Source organism: Falco cherrug, chromosome 4 (assembly GCF_023634085.1).
Source record: "Falco cherrug isolate bFalChe1 chromosome 4, bFalChe1.pri, whole genome shotgun sequence".
Lineage (NCBI taxonomy): Eukaryota > Metazoa > Chordata > Aves > Falconiformes > Falconidae > Falco > Falco cherrug.
This window is the reverse complement of record NC_073700.1, coordinates 60609910-60629931: the sequence shown is the minus strand read 5'-3', so window position 1 is coordinate 60629931 and position 20022 is coordinate 60609910. Positions and strand designations below refer to the sequence as shown.

Below are 20022 nucleotides of genomic sequence, written 5' to 3'. Positions count from 1 at the left end.
TTTGTTTTAAGAATGGAATATAAGGAATGTTTAAGTTATTTTTAAAACATTTAATTTATGCCTAAATTTTTAACTGTCTGGGGTTTCTCCCCTCATGGTTCAAATGAGGAAACCACAAGGATGAATACAAATTTTTCTGGAGATCAGACTTAGTGAAGAGAACACACCCGTATTAAAGACTTCTTGCCCAAATCAAAATATTACTCAGAGAAGATTTTCTTCAGGTATGCTGAAATATGAATCTTCCTTAGACTCAGCTACCATATGGGCAGACATTCTACAAAGGAACACACTTCTCGAAGATAGTGCATCTTCCTAGATGTGGCTAACAGCATTTCTTGCTTCTCTCCCCTCTTTCTAAATATGGTAACAAGAGAGATGACAACAGCACACCTGATTTAACCTATATTTTTAATATTAAAACAAACATGGTGCCTTATCTTCTTTTGCATAAACACTTTCTACTTTCTTTGGTCTCTCTCCCCAGATACAATCCCCTCAAAAGTGGGCAGATTTCCGATTTTTCTAGAATACACTCACAGAAAAATATGACCAAAGTAGTGTGTGATGACAAAGGCTGCAATTAAGTGGTCAAGATGACAAGATCTCTCCAGTACAACAGGACACAGAAGAACCTTGCACTTTGGTATGGGACACAAGTTACCAAACAAAACAAAAAAAAAAAACGGTTCTCCCTTGTTTTCCCATAAGCTTTTATTAAGTACTGAAATTGTTTAACTACTTGTTCAGTACTCTTAAGTTACTGATCATAACATTCCACATAGGTTACCTCCATAGCTAACTAATCTGAGTTTCCCAAATGCAGTGATTTCACCATCAAAAGCATGAAATAGTGAGAAGGTACACTATGTATAGTACTTGAAAATTCACTTTGTAACAAACAGGAAGAGTTTTCCCCAAAGCAGGTTGCATTTGTTTGTGTCACTTAACAGATAAAAGAAAATTCCTTTTTACACAAGAGCTTCACTCAAACACTGTCTAGGAAAGCAAACTAGAGCAGATGTTAGGGAAAAGTGTTTCATAAAGTCTGCAAAATGAAAAGTCTCCCAGTCCCCAATTAAAAGCTTCACAATCAACAGAAACCAAGAGCACTTTTCCCTTCCAGAAGCTCAAGCTGACTTGGCAGACAGTAGTCAAGGGCTATAAGGTTCTGAAGGTCTGGAAGAGCTCCACTGTCAGCAAAGCAGCTGCAACCTACATTTTTCATCAGCGCAGTTCTAAAACCATGGCTTACACATCTGAACCCTCCCCAAATATCAAGAGTTTAGACAAAAACACCATCTTCGCCATTTCACATGCTACAGCTTTAAGTAACTCAGCAATGCCAAGAAGTCAGAGTCCAATAAAACTTTACAATTTTTTTTAAGCATTCAGAGAAATCCAAGTAATGTGATAACCATAACAAAAGTAAAAATATATATACATACACGTGCCACTGTATTTACGGGTGTGTATATATATTTATATGCCTGTATTTATAGCTATGCATGGCATATGTCAAGACATACAAATATATTTGTATCACTTACCTCTTTGTAGTAATTTTTCTGCCATTAACTATTTTAGTTGAGGTTGAAACTGATTTGAAGTTACCCATCCCACTGCCACCAAATGACGTAGAGGAGAATGAAGTAAGCCCTCCGTGTCCCAGCGAACCAAATGAAGTAAAACCTGTTGGGAAATAACATGTATTTTTGCATGACTGTGGGATCCAAATTTATCACCCATTCAGACTACATCCTAGCTCCAGGATGCCCTTAGCTGGTTGCATCAACGCAACATCAGTGACTAAATGGCATAAAACACCAGTGTGAGAACAAAAACATGGCTCCAACCCCATCAATTTCTCCCATAGGGACCCATAGTTCAAATTCCAAATGCACGGCACTGTCCAGAAACCATTTGTCAACTCCACCCCTGAAGAAAAGACATTCAAGCCTGTCAGCTGAAGTCAACCATTGTACCATTCTTTCCACTCAAGGTAAAGCTAGTAAGTTTAATTAATCCAATTTTTTGCTTTAATGCACGATTCCAATGCACAGAGTTAGCAGAAAAAAAAAAAAACCCAAGTTTTGTATCGCCTAATACCCCGACTCTTAACACTTGAAAGGATGGTGACTACCAGCAACTCTCAGCAACCTTATAGATACAGCCATCAGCATTCAAAACTGACTGCCCCAGAACCAATGCTATGTAGTACCCTGGGTTCTAGGCACACATTTTCCCAGTGTATTTTCAGGACTTTAAAATCCATTACACCCCAACACCTAAAAGCAAATGCAACAAAGCCAATTCTAAAGCTATAAAAAAACTGTAGCACCAAAATTAAGAACACGAAGTTCTATCTCTTAGAGGTCTGTTTACTTTTCATGAACTTTAAAGCAGAGGAAATATTGTAATTATAGCATTATTTACATTCAGACTTGGTAAGAGCCGCCAAATTTTAAAAATCAGTGTCAAAATTTCCTACATGAAAAAGGCAACTTTTTTTAAAAAAGGTATGTATCAGCTTTTATATTGAGATCCCTTGTGAACCAAAACTGCATTCCTTGTTAAATGTTGTGAAAATTTACCTGTGTCAAATGAAGAAAAGCCACTTCCAAAAGCAGGGAATCCACCAAAGGCAGAGAAAAATGATCCACCGCCTCTGCTTCTGCTTCCCCTTGGACCCCGTCTGCCCCCAAAGAAGTCCTCAAAAGGGTCTTCTACAAAACAGAAGACAACATTACTGAGCAATTCTGTAGTTAATCATCACGGATTCTTCACTGAAAAAAGAAATTTCCTGTTACAGATAAGATTCTTCCTTTGAAATATTTGATGCTACTGAACTGTTCAAAGGCAATTCCTATGCTCCTTCTGGACTAAATTCTCACTTTTGGATCAAAAAAAAGTAATTACAAGTAGTATTCTATTTCCTTATTTTAGCTGTTTAGTATTAAAAACCAGTATACCTAATGTAAACGCTCTTGTATTTTTTAGTATAACAGAAATGGCAGGAGCTATAGAAATAGTATAATTTCCACCACATGCTCATATAGCATAATACACCGTAGGTATGATAAAAAGTGAAATCAGTACTTATTTGAGGCTAACTATGTCCAGTCACTTCACATTTGACAGATTTAACACTCTTCAGATGCATAATCATGATCTCCCTACATCAAGTCACCACAAGGCAAACCCTTCAGCTGTTCTACAGAACTCCCTGTTGTCAGACTAAGTTTTTCCAAGGTGTAGACCACCACAGACAGACAATTTAAACTCTCAGAATTTGAATTTAACAAGTCTTAAAATACTGTATACAGGTACCTGAACTTCCTAGCTTATTTAAGATTTATTGTGGATCACCATGATGAGGTCTCTGAAAAGTAACTTCCAGATTGTGTCCATTATTGAAATATAAAAACAGCAGCCAGGGACTGATGACTCATAACCTCAAAGTGTTCAAAGTGTTTATTTTAGCACTTGCCACATTAGGTACTTCAAACATGTATTCTGATGCACATTTAGGCACCAAAGTATGGAGGTTTACAAACAGTGTCCTAAAGAAACATTCGGTCCCTACCAAGCAGGAGGAAGAGGGGAGAGAAAGAGAAAGGGGGTCATGGATAGAATGCTATTTCAAATTCAAGTACAACTGTTATGTCATTCAGAACAGCTATTGTTCCATCCCCATCAAGATGACAATACTCTTTCAAAAAAAAAAAAACACCAACAAAAACACACCACACAACAAAACCACACAAGCGGGGACCAGACACCTATAAAAGCAAGCCTTACTCACTTTATCACATTTTCCCAAAAAATAATTACTAGAATTATGTGAAAGCTGCTTTTTACTAGTGCTCTTAAAACAAAGAGCAACATATAAAACTGCAACCATGTAACAGATACTCAATAAACATAATACATTAAAATCAGAAAAGTTTAAGAACTTCAACCACTCTCTTCATCAACCAGACCTCTCCCAGAATGAGTACTGTACAGTACCAACAATTTTACCCAAGTTTTACAACTGGGGACTCAATATTGAAAGACAACAGCCTGACACACTGCTCAGAACAAGCTCTTACTGGAAAATCAGAAACTGATGATAGCAGCCATAAAAGTATGAAAGCAAGCAAAGAGTTTTGTAACTGCAACACTGTTCAAAACTACAAACTGACAAACTGAAGGTCAGACCTGCAGTCCTTATACCACCTGTGGTACCCCCACAGAAATCCAAGCCAATTTATGATAAATCACCAAGTTAATGCAATAGTGACAATAGTAAAACAATCAGTATGATGATAAAAAGATATTAATTTCCATCTGGTTTATGTGCAAATACTTAACAAAAGTGAAACGTCACATGTATTTATGCTGAACAAAGGCAGCCACTGAGGGGTTCAGACATACATGCCCATCAGCAAAGACATGAAATGCCAAGAACATAATAATAACCTTATCCTTCCACCAGCTTCCACAATTATGGAATAAAACAAGGCAGGACTAAACTATCTTATACACACTAGAGAAGCAAGTGGTTAGAATGTTGGTTTTTTTTTCTACTCAGGTGGTTTCTTGTTTGTGATTTCCCCAACCCCCCCCCCCCCCCCATGCAGAACAAGTATTCTTTAATACAAAAATGAATTGTTGTTACCTTTTCAACCACATAAAAAAAATAAACAAATGCTTGGGCATGGAAATATGGGAACCTACCACCAAAATGACCATCTCCAAAACAGGCAGCATGTCCCTTTAAAAAATGAGGGGATATTTTTTGTCAACTAGCATATTAACTAGCAAGTAAGATCACTGCAGTTAATTGTTTTGTAGTCCAATTTATTCTCACTAGAATGACTCATAAGTTAGTTATGAAGGTCATTCACTCACGTGTACAAATGATCTATATTATATTACTCCCACTGTTAATCTTTCTATTTATAGTCCAATTTTTCTTGTTACCTGGTGTTCAAATAAAAACAAAACAACCTACCATGTAAGCTTTGAGGTTTTAATCTCCCACTGTGTCAGCCTATTCTGCAAGTTAATCTCTCCTCCTCAGCACAACAGCAGCAGCAACATAAAGATTTTTAAAGGAGGACCACAGAATGTCCCAGAGATCCCTACTATCAACTCAGCTTCTAAATGGATTATTGCCTACTCCTAGTCACACAAAAACCTAACCGAGACTCGGACATGCCTTATTAGCCTTTAGCAAGCCTTTGGTGTTTTTATTTGAACACCAAAGAAAGAGGTCAGCACTCTGTACTAGCAAATATTCTAACCTCAGGCGAATTCTGTTAGCAGCTCTGCTAATAACCCTCCAGCGCTCCTCTACCAAGTCTCTCCAGTAAGATACTCAAACCACTCTTCCACAGTGTTCCACAATGGACTGTGGAATTCTCAGCAAAAATGGATTATGCAGACACAGGAAAATGTGTAGGACTTCCCTGAGGGAGTCTTAGATTCCTGACAGCCATCCAGGTACACATGAAGAAAAAAATAAATTGCCAAAAACACCAAGGAAAGAAGGCAGCAAGAGGCTCCTGCATTATAATTTGTTATATCCACCACCAAATACACATGAACCTAGCAGCCCCACAACCACTCAGGCTCTGTTTATGCTTCTAGTCCCTAACTCAGGATGATTAATAGTACCACTCAGCAAAGTAATAACATTTCAGCCTGGTAGTCTATTTTTGTGATTTAGCAGACCCTTTCCATGAACAATAACCTTTTCACATAGATGTTTTTTTCCAAACAGTTCAAATGCAGTGGACAGCACAATATCAGGGTGTTATATTTTTTTTAATGACTCCTCTTATGGTAAGTCATTTTGGTGCTTATAATCCATGTAATTTTCCTACTGAATGTTAGAAGCATATCAGATCAACAAAACTAAGCAGGAAAAAAAAAAAATAAACCCCAAAACCACACCACCACACAAAATGAAGGCCTTTCTAAAAAGTGAAAATAGCATATAAATACTATATAACTTAAAAGCTTCAGAAAACTGAAATGCTGGACTAGAGTATTACTAAATACTGCTTGGAGATAAATTCAAAGTTTATTCTAATCTGCGTATTACCAGAAGCTTATGGGAGGACAAAGGATCAGATTCAGTTTCATGTTTGCCACGTAAGAAAATATACCAGCAGAAGCATTTGCAAGTCTTTCTAATGATACAAAGCAGAGAACCTGGGACTAGTAATTTTTTAGAAAAAGGAGACTTAAAACATTACCTTTGAATGCCATCTACAGCAAGACTACAAAGGTGCTAGTAAGTCCAACTCTAATCAGCATTTCATATTTATCAAATTAACATCCTAACGTTCAGGCAGACCTTAAAAATGGAGGAATCTTCTACTACCACTGTATGACCCGCTCTCCTGATGTCTCTCTTGCATTTGTCCTCTGACCAATTTAACCAGCTAGCCATCCAAGAACACGAAACAAAACAAAAGCATTTTCCTGGGAACTAACAACCTGAACTGGCTTGGAATGCCCAAGAAGCTTCCTCTTTGGCCAATGTACTATCACACAGCTTCTCAATGTGTCTAATGGGTCATTAATCAAAGATTAAAGTTTTAAGGCAGACACGAGAATTTGGAGCAGGACCTCCTCCCATTCAGCAGAAGCTGTATGTTAGTTGAGCTAACCTTGGAGCCACAGCATTACCTATTTCTGTTTTACAATGCTGTCTGTGTGAGAATTCCTGCATTTCAAAACTCTTCTTCAAACCTATAAAGTTACTTCTGAAAAAATTACAGGAGTGAGATTTTGGCCATTCGGTAGATAATTATGTTTTAAGATTGGTGCTTGGAAAATACAACTGTGCACATTCGTACCAAAGCAATGAATGTGCATGCAAATCTCTGAGCACTTCATTTGCACCAAAACCTGCAAATTTATGTCAACAAAAGACTAATTACAAAGAGTACAACATTGTGCAAGATAGCTTTAACTGAAAGCCACCTCCATTTTCAGTTTTAAGAACCTATTTGACTAACAAATACATTCTGCATTAGAACATCTACACATCATAATTATCAGAAATGGGATTACACGGTGATCTGACCCTTAGGCAAACCTTTTGTCCCAGTAAGACAACTGTCTGTCCTTGAGACTAAAAGGTTGATGAAGTTACCCCATCCCTGAACAACACCCTAAAACACAGATCATGTAAAATAGAGTTTGCAATGATTACTGCACATAGATATTCCCCTTTCTTGTCAGGTGAAAACTCTTTAGCCTGGATGCTTGAAGTAATTCACTATACTTCTGCAGAACACTCATGCTTCATTGTATGTAATCAATACCACAGTAGTCAATGTGCAACAACTCTGTTGTTTGATGGAATCAAACCAAATACCATGTAACTAGCTAGCTGATGTTCTCTGTGACAAATATTTGTATCTAGCTAGTCATATAAAGGTGTTAAGTTCAATTTTACCTTTGGTTTCCAAGAGTATAGATTTTTAAAATACCACATAAAGCAGGCAACCAGAATTCTCAAAGGAAACTCCACAGAATGTGTATGGCTTTGTATGTATCACCTGATATTAAATTTAAATTAAAACACATCATGAATTCTATTTCCCAAGGTAAGAAAAACATTTAAGACATTTATTAAAAAATGTCTCAGAATGCATGCTGAGAACACTGCAGTGTTTAGAACTACAGCAAAGCCGTCACAATTATGATCTCTGTTGAGACTCCACAAACAGACACCTCTCTGACATCAACGTCTAGAGAGGGCTTCCATCTGGAGCAATTTATCATGGCACATTATTAACACATTCTACCACAGAGAAAAGCATGGTACCTTGTGGGATTAATTTAACTAGACATACAGGCACCTAAAGCTGTTTGAAATGCCCTGAAACATCCTGTTGAGCTTCTAGATATCACTGCTGGAAGATACTAATCTGCTGTAGGTCCACAATTGTATTTTCTAGCCCATACAGAAATTACTTGGATATCTCAGATACAACTGGTGACATCTGAGATGGTTTAGAGTCTATGTGAAGTTCAATTTACATAAAAGATTACTTAATTCCTTAAGGAGTTGTCTGAACTACTAAATTGCCTGTTGGGTAATGTTATGCTCTTGTGATATATACTGCATTTTTCAATATAATTCCTCGCTGATAATCCCTTCCAACATATACCCTATTCTTGAAGTGAGAATCTGAAAGTTATCTAAACCAAAACGAAGTCAATTATTGAACAGCCCAGAAACACAGTCAACACAGTCAAGCTGTTTGACCTACAGCAAAACACATCAGTTTCTGTTCCTCACAATGCCTGCAGCAACAGTCTTTAATGAATGCACCTCCATCACCAGTGGTAACAATAAGATCCTTCCCTCACTATGAACTGTTAAAATACAGCAGAAAAAAAATTCCTTGAAAAGTTTACGAATGAAATATGAGCAAAACACTACATGGAGCACAAATAAACCAATTCAAGGGAAGCATCATATATAAACTTTAAACAGAAAAACTTACTGAAAGGAGAAATCAATCCCTGTATTAAGAGTAAACACTCAGTTCTAATGTCAAAGGACAGTCAAAGAACAGGAGTGGTATATAGTACAGTGTGCTGAATACCAGTTAACCAGACGCTGATATTGCAAGGCAGTCCTTTGCAAGGCAGACAGCAGTACTACACAGGAAGCATCACCTTTTCTTCCTGCTATAAAGGATTACCGTCGTTCTATATGTCAAAGAGACTGAACACTATGATTGCAAGAGCCCACTAGGAAAAAGCAGATTCTGCTGTAACCAGATGTCACAGAAGGCAAGCCCACAAGTCTCAAGAGTTAACAATCTGTTGTATTATCAGATCGAGTTCTAAAAAATCCTTATTTTTACAAAGAATTTGCCTGAAAAATCAGTAAGAGAAATAGTGACTGGCTGAGTTAATTCAAGCGGAACATAGAGCACATAACATTAACTTTGCCCCATTTAGAAGCATTCAGAGCTGTCTTTAACCGTATTAAAATTGTCGTATGAAAAGTCTGAAGGGACTCATTTAAAAACCACCACAGAAGTCTTCACACATTTCTCCCCTTTTCTACAGAGGAATAAAGATGCCTCTGTTTATTAAGAAAACTTTCTGAAACTCCAATAGCAGTGCAACATAGCTCAGTGGAGTTTAACAGACTCAATTCATAGCACAATTTTAGAAATTCTTCATATTCACAGATATCCAGGGATTATGCATCTGAATGCTGCTCTTTACATATTCAATGGCAATCAGGACTCAGAGTCCCACCTACATTCTGTGGGCTTCACTACATGACACTTCAAACTGGATAAAAGGTGGAAACATTTCAAAGTAATTATTCAATTTCATCTTCGATTCCACCAGTGTACATTTTCAGAAAGCATGACCTCAGTCCTTATTCAATTGCTTATAAAACCAATTATAACGTGAGTATCTCCTTAAAGAGTTTCCAGTTCCACAGAAAATTCATTAACAAATTGAAAACTTCTCATTTTTAGAAGACAAAAAAATTCCCTTATTCTTCAGGAAAGCTTCTGTCCTACCAGTGTTTTCAATATTACAAATGCTCTAGTTCACCAATACAAATATTCAAGTTATACACACAATTCTACTGCTTGCTTTTGGCATTATTTAATGCACTACATTCAGCTGAAAGCACCTGTATTTTCATGTTCTGCTACCTTCAACATTCAGATTGCTGCAAACAAGAGATTGCTGAATAGAAATTGTGGAATAATAGTTCTGAGTTACACATTCCCATATTAGAGAATGTCTTAAGCATCTTAAAGCAAAAAAAAAAAAAAAAAAAAAAAAAGATGCTCACTTTGAAGCCTTCTGATGAGAAAAATTACAAGAGTTTTTAGTCAGAATTCAAAGCTCAACACAGGTTTTAGGACTCTGGTCACCAACACTGCAACTACCCACATAAGGTGGAGGCAGCTTTATGTTTTCATCAAACTGAGTATACGCAACATTGCTGACAGTGTCAGAACCTTACTCTGCAAGAAGTGTGCCTGTGCCACATTACTCGCATCTTAAACCTGACAATGACAGTCATCAATACATGAAGTAGATGGCCTGCTTCTGAATAAATAAATAAATTTGGGTGTTAAGCAGGTGGAAAATGTTTTTGGAAGCACGCCTCAATGTCACCAGTGCAGAGGTATATTGTTAAGTCCTCTGTTTCCGCAGGGCAAGATGTAACACTTTTCCTCGACAGAGGAGAGGCTAAAGTAGCTGCAATAGCCCAGGAAAATTTTGGCAGTAGTGGTACCTCTGTTTGATAAACTACACAGCTCTATGCACTATGTTGTACAGCCTTCCTTCTAAGGAATCCAAAAGGTAAATCCTCAGGTTCTTTTGAAGCTTACAGCTATTAACATGGAGAACCTGACTTCATGGCTTTAAAGGTCAGTCAGGAACACTGACATTTTTAGAGACAGCAAGTTAAAATCTTTTGCTAGTGCTGATGAAGTAAATACAGTCAAAATCAAACAAAGCCTATGTCAGTCTCCCTGTAGCTAGAACATGCCTTACCCTTACTATGCAGATATATGATTTGAGAACCAACTATTTAAAGTATCTTAGATTAAAAAAACAAAAGAGCTAAACATTCTCTCTCAGTTCCTCCTCACTATCTATCCTACTCAACATCTTGCTCAGATTTTTCTAGGTTTTCTACCACTCAATCGCAAAATGGCTGAGGTTGGCAGGGACCTCTAGAGTTCATCTGATCCAACCCCCTGCAGTGAAGAAGTTGCATCTTCCCAGTTCAGCCAGTTTCACTCATTAGCATTCTGCTGGACACTTCTTCTAATCTGTCCTTTACTATTACTGCTAATTTCTCACTGGATCTAGTTGCTCAAACTCTGCTGCTTATCCTCTACCAGATTCTTCCTCTAGGTACTCATCTAATTCATCAACTAACGTTCTACTTAATTCAACCACTAGCCCTTCAATCCCTTTTCTAATCCTTCATTAGAGTCATCTAACAACTGATGACTCCAGAATAGCAAACGAGAGAAAGATGTAATTAAAATCTAAGCTGAATTAGCCCCTTTTTGCTGCCAAAGATAAAAAATTACTTTTAAAAACATTAAAACTTCTACATACATTATTATAGAGATTAAGCAATATGAAGACACTGAAGAGGAAGAGCTCTTTTTTCAAGTGGATTACTTACCAAAGAAGTCAAATGAAAAGGGGTCCCTTCCACCAAAAAACTCCCTAAAGACATCTTCTGGGTTACGGAATGTAAATCCAAATTCAAATGGATTATCGTGATGATTTCCACCTACAAAGAGAAATTAAATTTCAACCCTCACACATTCTTACTAATAAGAAAATTCAGGCCTACATTGTATTTGAATAATTTAGAAATACAAACACATTTCTAAAAATTTTCTCTCCCAGGTTAACTCAAGTGAAGTACACACAATACCCTTTTTGTAATTAATTCTCTTCACTATTTCCAGACATCATTAATACCTTTCACAACAACTAGAAAAATTGTGAAAACAACTGTAACTTCAATTTTCAGAAGACTACGTTTTAGGCCTTAGTATAGGCATTTCCAGATTCCCATCTTAAAAGAAATCTGCAGCAAACTGCTTCCCATCAGAATAGAGAAAGCACAGAACTGCTAGTTAACATACCTCCACCTCCATTTATTAAGCCTTCTTTTCCGTATCTGTCATAGATGTCACGTTTTTTAGCTACAAGGAGAAGTTGTACATGTCAGTAAATAGACACATCGAATTTGGAATAAAAACAAGACCACTTAACTGGTATTCTCAGCTAAACTTCATCACAAAGCTAGATTACTTAAAAGTTCTGGCATATAACAAGGGAACATTTTTAACAAGGATTGCCAAAGCAATTAGATTCAAAAAGAACAGGTACTGAACTTTACACTTCCTATCATTAGTCATGGAAGCTCCAGTCCTGTTGTATCAGAAAAAATTCTGGTACAAGGACAAATTTCACAAGGAAGTTTGCCTTCAAAAAGAATACTGCAGTCTTCACCTTTACACAGGTACCATGGAAACCTTCAGGTTGTAAAGGACTGTTGGAATTCAAGCTTCTCCTCCGAACAAGTCTAACCTCAAAGTTGGTCAAAACTTGCCTGGATAAGGCCCTGATCTCATCAATATCCAAGAAAAGAAGATTCCACAGTCTCTCTGAAAAAGTCCCAGTGCTCAAGCATTCTTACCGTAAGCATTCCCACCCCTTCCTTCTATCCAACTAGAATTTCCCTTGTTGCAGACCTTGACCATTGCCTCTCTTCCTTTTATTGCACCAGACCAAGCCCAGTGTGACAGACTTATCAAAATGGAAAGTGTTTAAGTGACTGCAAAACCCTTCAAATCAATTCTATCCATTCAATCAATTCTAGTTAAAGGGAAATGAAGAGATGTTAAAAAAGATACCATGGAAGGATTTGACACTAACTGCTTGCTCTTCACTATTCTAGAAAGCATGGAATGGCTCACTTAATTTCACTACAGCCCAGCTTTCCCATATTCATGAGAAACGGAAGAAAAATTAACTCTACATTACTGCACAAGATCAGACTGCACTGTGGTACTGGAAGGGAACCTGAAGAGCTTAAACGGGCAGAGAGTTAGCTTATTTTGCTTGCACTGGTGTGGATGCATCAGCTAAAAACCAGTCAGGGCACTTGATTTTAGACCCAATATTAACATGCTATTCCCACGGGGATCTCTCCAGTGAAAGATGTTTTTGAAATTTAAGTAGCGTCACTGAAAGAACATGCAGTTACCTCAAATGGCTGCTGAAAAGTAAAATACTTCCAACAGAAATTTCAATTTTATGTATTGGTCATCATCTCCAAATAATGGAAACTTGTAATAGGTTGACACACACGCACACTCCCAAGGAAAGCTTGGTTCATTACCTGTATCACATGTCTAGGAAGTGACTTTTAAAGAAAGGAGGTTAACCTACCCACCAGTGTAAAAAGATCAAAGCATTAATGGAGACAAACTGTCAGAAAGAGCAGGAAACAGCAAGGAAAACCTGAGGGCTCACAAAGCCTGAAGTTCATCTTGAAAAATGTAATGTTGTTGAAACCACAAGGGAAGTGTGTTCTGTGATCATCCAATTTCAGTATTCTTTGCTTATGTAACCCCTTACGAAACTATTATTCTGCCAAAATCTGTCTTCATTCAAGCCTGTAATGGTGTCAGAAAATTTCGTTAAGTCTGCAGAACAGTTCATTGCCTCTCAACCATGGGGCGCAGGAGTCAAGATACCCCTGCTGCACAAATGATTAAGACACCAGTAACTTAAGATTTGGTCTAGATCCAAAAACAGGCAGCATTTTCAGAAGATGTTTCCAAAGAACTAAAGATTTGTGTAACAACCAGACCAGTATCCTATTTTTATCTTGCTCAAAAGATTTGCTTAAGAAGGTTAAACTACTCTAGAAGACGAGTATACGATGAACTGACCATAAAGTAAACTTTCTCCCATGTCAATTATGTATCAAAACAGGGTGTATAAGACTGCATCTTGATAAACCAGGCAAAATCCAGAAGGGTAATCTAGATGCTGGTGGTGTTTTAAATATAGCTTTCCCATGCTCACTGGTCTCAGGTGAAATCAAGGACACTTCAGAAATAGCATAGACAGCTGCAGTCAATTACACAGGAAAATAAAGTACTTTGTTATGATTCAGACTGCTCTTGCCAGAACACTAGCAAAAATTAATGATACTTTTCAAGCAAAACGACATGGTGAACTATAAGCTGAATTCCTGCACCACATGGATCATGCTAAGCAACTGTGTCAGAACAATTCAAAATAAACACTCCCCTCAGTATCACAGTTGACTGAATTGAAGGAATTCACCCAAACACAATCCAAATTCTCAGCAAGGTTTACAGTATGCTTGGCCTTTGTCAAGAATAGTTTACTGTTACAAGAACTAGAAGCAGCAGGCCCAGCAGTAGATACTTCAGTTTGTCTAGCCTGATTTTTATTAGATAAACACAGTAATTACTCTGTACCAATGGTAACACTGGATTTACCCCCTAAGATAAAATCTCTTCAGAAATTTCGGAAGAGGGCCTGGCAAACAAAGCATTTCAATTTCTAGAAGGAAACTGGTTTGGTTACTCATCTAGAAAGAACCTGAAATTTCTGTTTCAAAATTTCTGTTTACTCTGTCTTACCTGTAAGCTTTTTTTCTCTCCCTTATTTTGAAAAGGAAGTAGTTGAGTTGGGCAGTAAACCAAAGTTACAATATTCCTTTAAAGCATCACACATCAGCATTTTCAGTCTGACACCCAGACTAGGGGCAGGCAGTCCAAGAGCCCTTTTAAAATACCTACCATCTGACAAAACTTCATAGGCCTCAGCCACTTGTTTAAATTGCCGTTCTGCCTCTTCTTTATTGTCTGGGTTTTTGTCAGGGTGCCATTTTAGTGCCAATTTACGGTACCTAAATGGAAGGAAAACAAAGGATATTTTACTCTGAAATGAAGGGGTATGCTATACAGGTAAAGACAAAATGTTTCAAACAAGTTATCAGGGATTAAAGTATTTAGAAATTCCCCAGTGCTTTGTACCTTGCATCTAAAACAGTATAAATAGATTCTTCAGGTACACGAAGATTTGCTTAAAAAAAAAAAAAAAAAAAAGGTGGGTTTGGGGTTCTTTAGTTATTTTGAGATTGTGTCTGATGATCAACATCTGGCACGTCTCAACAAAATAATTCTGTAACATTTCTGCTATGGGCTGCTTCTTAGAGCTCCATAATTTTTCAATACTACAGCCAACCTGGAAGCATCAAAACTATTCTTCTCGTACAAAGACAATAAAGCTCCAAGAGTACTCTGAAACCAAACTGCAGCAGCATCCTAACATCAGTGGCTTCTTTGATTGCTACACCTGCACACAATTCCTACCCTCAAATGAAGTATTTTAGGCAGCATTCATAACTATTGTAAAGGGGCAGAGCTAAGCTTGCACTTAGGTTGGAGTGTTTTACTCAGTCATACAAGATCACAGTTCAAACATTGGTGTTGACAAAGTAGTATGCGCAGGAATTGGCAAAAGAACAAGGGAGGAAAAAAACATAAATCAAACTTCCACACACTAGTGCTGTTTGATTAATTAAGCTCAGGCACCCAGGAGCAAGAGAGAAACACAGTATTTCCAGGTCACTTGAAACTGCAATTTATTATCAAATGGTTTTGGTATACTAGAAATGGGTACTTCACAAACGTCTCCTCCCAACTGTTTGTAGAAAAGTGAACCATATCTTTTGAAAATGTTACATACATCCATTTTAAAACAGTACATAAACGCTAAATCTAAACAAAGAACTGTTTGTTTAGTGAGAATCCAGAAACCATGTGATTGTATGTTTGTCAAAATACATAACATATGTGTTAGAGTCATACTTACGCTTTTTTAATATCTTCTGCTGAGGCATGCTTTTGCACTCCCAGAACTTCATAGTAATCCACCATGTTTCAGCAGTTATCTTCTTAACAACAGCCAAGTCCTTCAGTCCTGTAACAACAAGAACTTGTACATAAAGCTCGTCCACTAATGCTACTTCACAGAAATCAGGTAGGAGCCTAGTACCTTCCAGTACCAAACCTGACTTGAGCACAATGTTTGTTTTTTAGGAATCTGAATGTTCCAAACTCCCCCAAAATAAAAGCACTTTACGTTAACAGATCAAACAAGTACCTTGATTCTGATTTTTGTTTATGTTCTTTAATCCCACTAAAACACAGTGTACAGAGACATAGGTAAAGAGCAGGGTCCTGAAACAAATCAGACTGAAAAGCTTGATTTAACTGGCACATTAAGAAGAGTATGTACAGTATGTCACCATTCTGTTATACACATTAATAACTGAATGCAAAAGAAACTATGTATCACGTTCACTTTATGCCATCTCTGACAACTATGTCATGTCTTAAGCACATACAAGCATAAACGAAGGGCCACATCTTCCATATCTACTGTCTAGAATATTACTTCCACCGAGATGCTCCCTCCAAAAAAGCAACGTATGTACAGGTCTTGAAAATCTAGAGTTCCACCTATAGTTTCCAAGGTACTTAAACCTTGACAGAAAACTCCCATATTGCCAAAGCTACTGAATTCCATTTATTTCCTTTATGTTTACCAACATTAAGTACAGAGCCAGGCAAGATTGCTCAAATGGCCAGGTTAACCAACCAACTCAAGTACAGAGGCACCTTGTGTTTCTTGGTATAGAGAACAAAGTTTTTCCAAAAGAGCCTTAAGAAATTTAAAAGAAAATTTGCACTACTCAAATACTGACAGTTTCTTGTCAGTATCAGACAAAAGTTCCAAGGAGCAGTTATACTAAACATCGCTTCAACTAAATGACCACTAAGGTGAAAGAATCTTTCTAAAAATTTCAAGAACATTTCATGTCTCCATGCAAAGGCTTCTTCTCCCCACCACTGTAACAAGTCTCTATTCTGGCAAAACTTCCAACCACCTTTTCATCCTACCACTACAGCTGGATCATTTCAAGTTTTACAAACAAGGCAACACTGACCTTTTCAATGAGCTACCAACTCATTGTGGGCAAAGTCACCCAGATACACTTAGAACACAACAACACAATTTATTAGTCACGTTTTCTTATCCCATGCATCAAGAACATAATCAAGAACAAAAATTCACTGAAATCACTTCCTTCTTCAAGTCAGACAGTATTTTTAATTTCACCCGAGGCAAAGTCTCATTTTCATGTTCTTTCACATAAATGCTAAAAGAATCAAGCATGATACAGCCCAGTAAAATATTCTTAAACTGATTTATTTTACTAGTATTACATGTATCTTTCAACATCCTGAAATATAAACATTAAAGAGAGCCTTCCTTTTAAAACAAACTGATACATCTTCAAAATACACTGCTGTTGTAGGTTAAAGCCTAATTTACTTTAATTAGGGATGTGGTTACACACACATTTCCTCAAATGGCAAAACCAGTTTAAGAAATACCCTCCCATGCTACCTCCCCCCTCCAAGCTACTTACAGAAGCAAACATATTGGAGAAGGTATGTGTTTTTAAAACTTAGGTGGTTTTAGCAATCTAGTTAACCACACAGTCCCACAAACACTTGCAAAATTAAAGTGTAGCAGGTAAACAGACCTCTAATTGACTTTGCCCTTTGAAGAAACTTCCCTACTGAAAAAAATAGTAAGTGTATAGAATATTGTGACCAACACCAAGGGAAGCTGGGAGACATGCATTAAAACGTACATTAAGAATGCTGATACTAATGTGGTAATGGCAGGGTTCAATATGTAAGCATACAGATTATCCAAAAATATCCCAGAATATTTGCTATCAACTAGCCTCACTAGTTTTGCTGTTTCCCAAACAACTATTAGAAAAACAGCTCTATGAATATACCAGCAAGGACAAAGGTTAGGACGGGTTAAGTATGTTATCAAATCCTGTAGCAAATCCTTATGGGTAATGGCATATATGAAAAGTTTACAGAAAGAAATGGGGGGCGGAGGGGGATTTCTAGTTTGAGTCAAGCAAAAAAAGAGGTCAGAGCCCCTCCAAACAAGGGATACTATGATTTTTCTACATTCTTTCCTTTTTTTTTAAAAAAAAAAAAAAAAAAAAAAAACAACAACCGAAAAAAACCTGCATTGGCATTCCTGTCAATTTAGGCAGATACCTGAAAGGAAAAATTCAAAACTCAAGCTTCTAGCTAGAATAAGCAGGTAGGAAAAGCAACTTTGATTTAAAAAATAAATCACATTTTCCTAGAGAAATCTGCACACTGGCAGTCATATTTATTTCAACATATATTTCTTTAAACATGTAGACTGCTTGTTTAAAAACAGTGCTGCAGTACTTTTTAAATTCAGACTCAATATATACACCAATATATCCTAAATAACAGAAGCCTGAAGCTGGTACCAAAAGAGTGCTGCAGCAACATGGCCAGCTCTTAAGAGATTACTCTGACCCTAAAAAGCAACTCCTCCTCGAACAAAGGAATTACTTGTTTCAGAGATGTCTGGGGGTTGCATATTCTATTCTTTGTGAGCGTGTTATTGTCCAGCTTTCACTTGCTACTAATATAAAGTCTGGAATTAGGACATGCCAGCAGCTCTCTAAAGAAAATAAACTGTTTATATTCTTCCCTTAATCAAACATTCGGGTGACAAGAAGAGTTCATTAAGTTCCAATTAATCATTATTTCTACCTGCTAGTTACCATAAAGCACAAACTGCACTGCTACAATTTTTGGTATCACAGAAACATCTTTCTTGTGCACAAAAACACTTTAGCAATATTGACATGAAGAAAATTCATCTGCAGCCTTTTTTGTCAGCTTAAGCAAGACATGCAAAAACACGAACCAGTGCCAGCTAATATTTAGCCGCTTGGAAATACTTAACACCCAGTAAGACAAAAAGCAAAAAAAACCAACTAAGAAAAAAACTCAGAAAATCCCAACCCAACACTCACAAACTAGAAAAGACCTCTGTCTCTAATCTTTCCAGGTGTCCTGGTTTCGGCTGAGATAGAGTTAATTTTTTTCTTAGTAGTTGGTGCACCATTGTGTTTTGGATTTGGTATGAGAATATGTTGATAACATACTGATGTTTCCAGTTCTTGCCAAGTAATGTTTATACTAAGTCAAGGAACTCTGCATTCCTGGAGATGGCTGAACACCTACCTGCCTGCAGATGGCAAGTAGCGAATTAATTGCTTGTTTCACATTGTTTGCAGACACAGGTTTTGCTTTATCTATTAAGTTATCTTTATCCCAGCCCATGAGTTTTCTCTCTACCCTTCAGATTCTCCCTTCTCAAAGCAGGGGGGAGTGAGCAAGCAGCTGTGTGGTGCTTAGTTGCCAGCTGGGGTTAAACCATGACACTAGGAACAAAATACTTTAAATACTGACTCAAGAAAACAACCACCATCAACTTGTAACAAAACAGAAAACTGCTGATCAAAAAGAAAATAACAGCAGTTTTAAGGCTAGTAGGAATCTGCACAGTGAAAATACCTAGATGTTTCAAAGAAGCAAACCGTACGCCTTCCTGCAAAATGAAAAGCAAAAATATTCAACTGTCCCAACCAAAATGACATGACAAAAATCATCTTTCAACCCCGAATCTGTCAAACAACTTGTGTCTGAATACACAAGCAAGGCTCATTAACTAGGCAGGTTTTTTCCAAAACCACAAAGAAGGCAGCCCAAATTTGTTAGTTTCCTGCCTCCAGCCACAGAAAATCTTCAAAGTCTCAGAAGAAAAAACAAGCAAAAAAACTCCAGATGAAAAAAAAGTTGTTTCATGGCCTTCATGTTTGCTTTCAAAAATCTACAGTTACTTGTGTTCATAACTGAACTGTGTTTATAGGATGCTATCAGCTACTCTAACTCTTCCTTTAAAGCATGAACAATTCAAACATCCAATGTTTATGCATTTTGCAGGAGTTTCCATAGCTTACAGATTTCTCAGTCATCACAGAAGTCAGCTTTGTTCCGGCTTACCGAGCAGAAACCCTGAATGCTCAACTGACAGGAGCACATGACCAGACTTGAGATCTCCCTCTCACAGCAGGGCCCAAAGCTAGATCAGTTTAGAGCTATCCTGAAAACTCGCTCGTAAACTCTTTTTACAGCAAAGTCTTCAGCTACATAAAAGGCATGAGAAGAATTACAGTAGATAAGTATGTACAGAGATACAAACTTTTATAAGATCAGGTGGCAAAGAAAAAAGAAATTAGATGCACAACCTGCAAGGACGACAAAGCAGCACCCATAACCAAATACGGACGGGAGGAAGGTATCCAAACAAGACATTCTTAAAGCAGCCAGGAGGGAATTCAGACAGCAAGGGGCATGTAACCTTTGCAGTCAGCCTATCAGAAAAAGTTATCTATTTCTGGCCATGAAGCAATTGGACAGCATAGAGAGTCCTGAAATACGCCAGAACAGCTCAAGCTTA

The 20022-nt window shown here is 37.4% G+C and overlaps 1 protein-coding gene across 3 annotated transcripts in view; it reads right to left on the bottom strand.

The window, feature by feature from the left end:
* The window catches only part of DNAJB6 (DnaJ heat shock protein family (Hsp40) member B6), a 59423-nt gene that overhangs the window by 33613 nt on the left and 5788 nt on the right, over positions 1-20022 (bottom strand). For all 3 annotated transcript variants that reach the window (XM_055707291.1, XM_055707290.1, XM_055707292.1), the window contains exons 2-7: positions 15451-15558; positions 14373-14482; positions 11673-11732; positions 11201-11311; positions 2595-2726; positions 1551-1692 (exon numbers count right to left, since the gene is read on the bottom strand). In XM_055707291.1, coding sequence (XP_055563266.1) covers positions 1551-1692; positions 2595-2726; positions 11201-11311; positions 11673-11732; positions 14373-14482; positions 15451-15515 — 620 coding nt within the window. In that variant the 5' untranslated portion in view covers positions 15516-15558. The remainder of the gene's footprint in view (positions 1-1550; positions 1693-2594; positions 2727-11200; positions 11312-11672; positions 11733-14372; positions 14483-15450; positions 15559-20022) is intronic.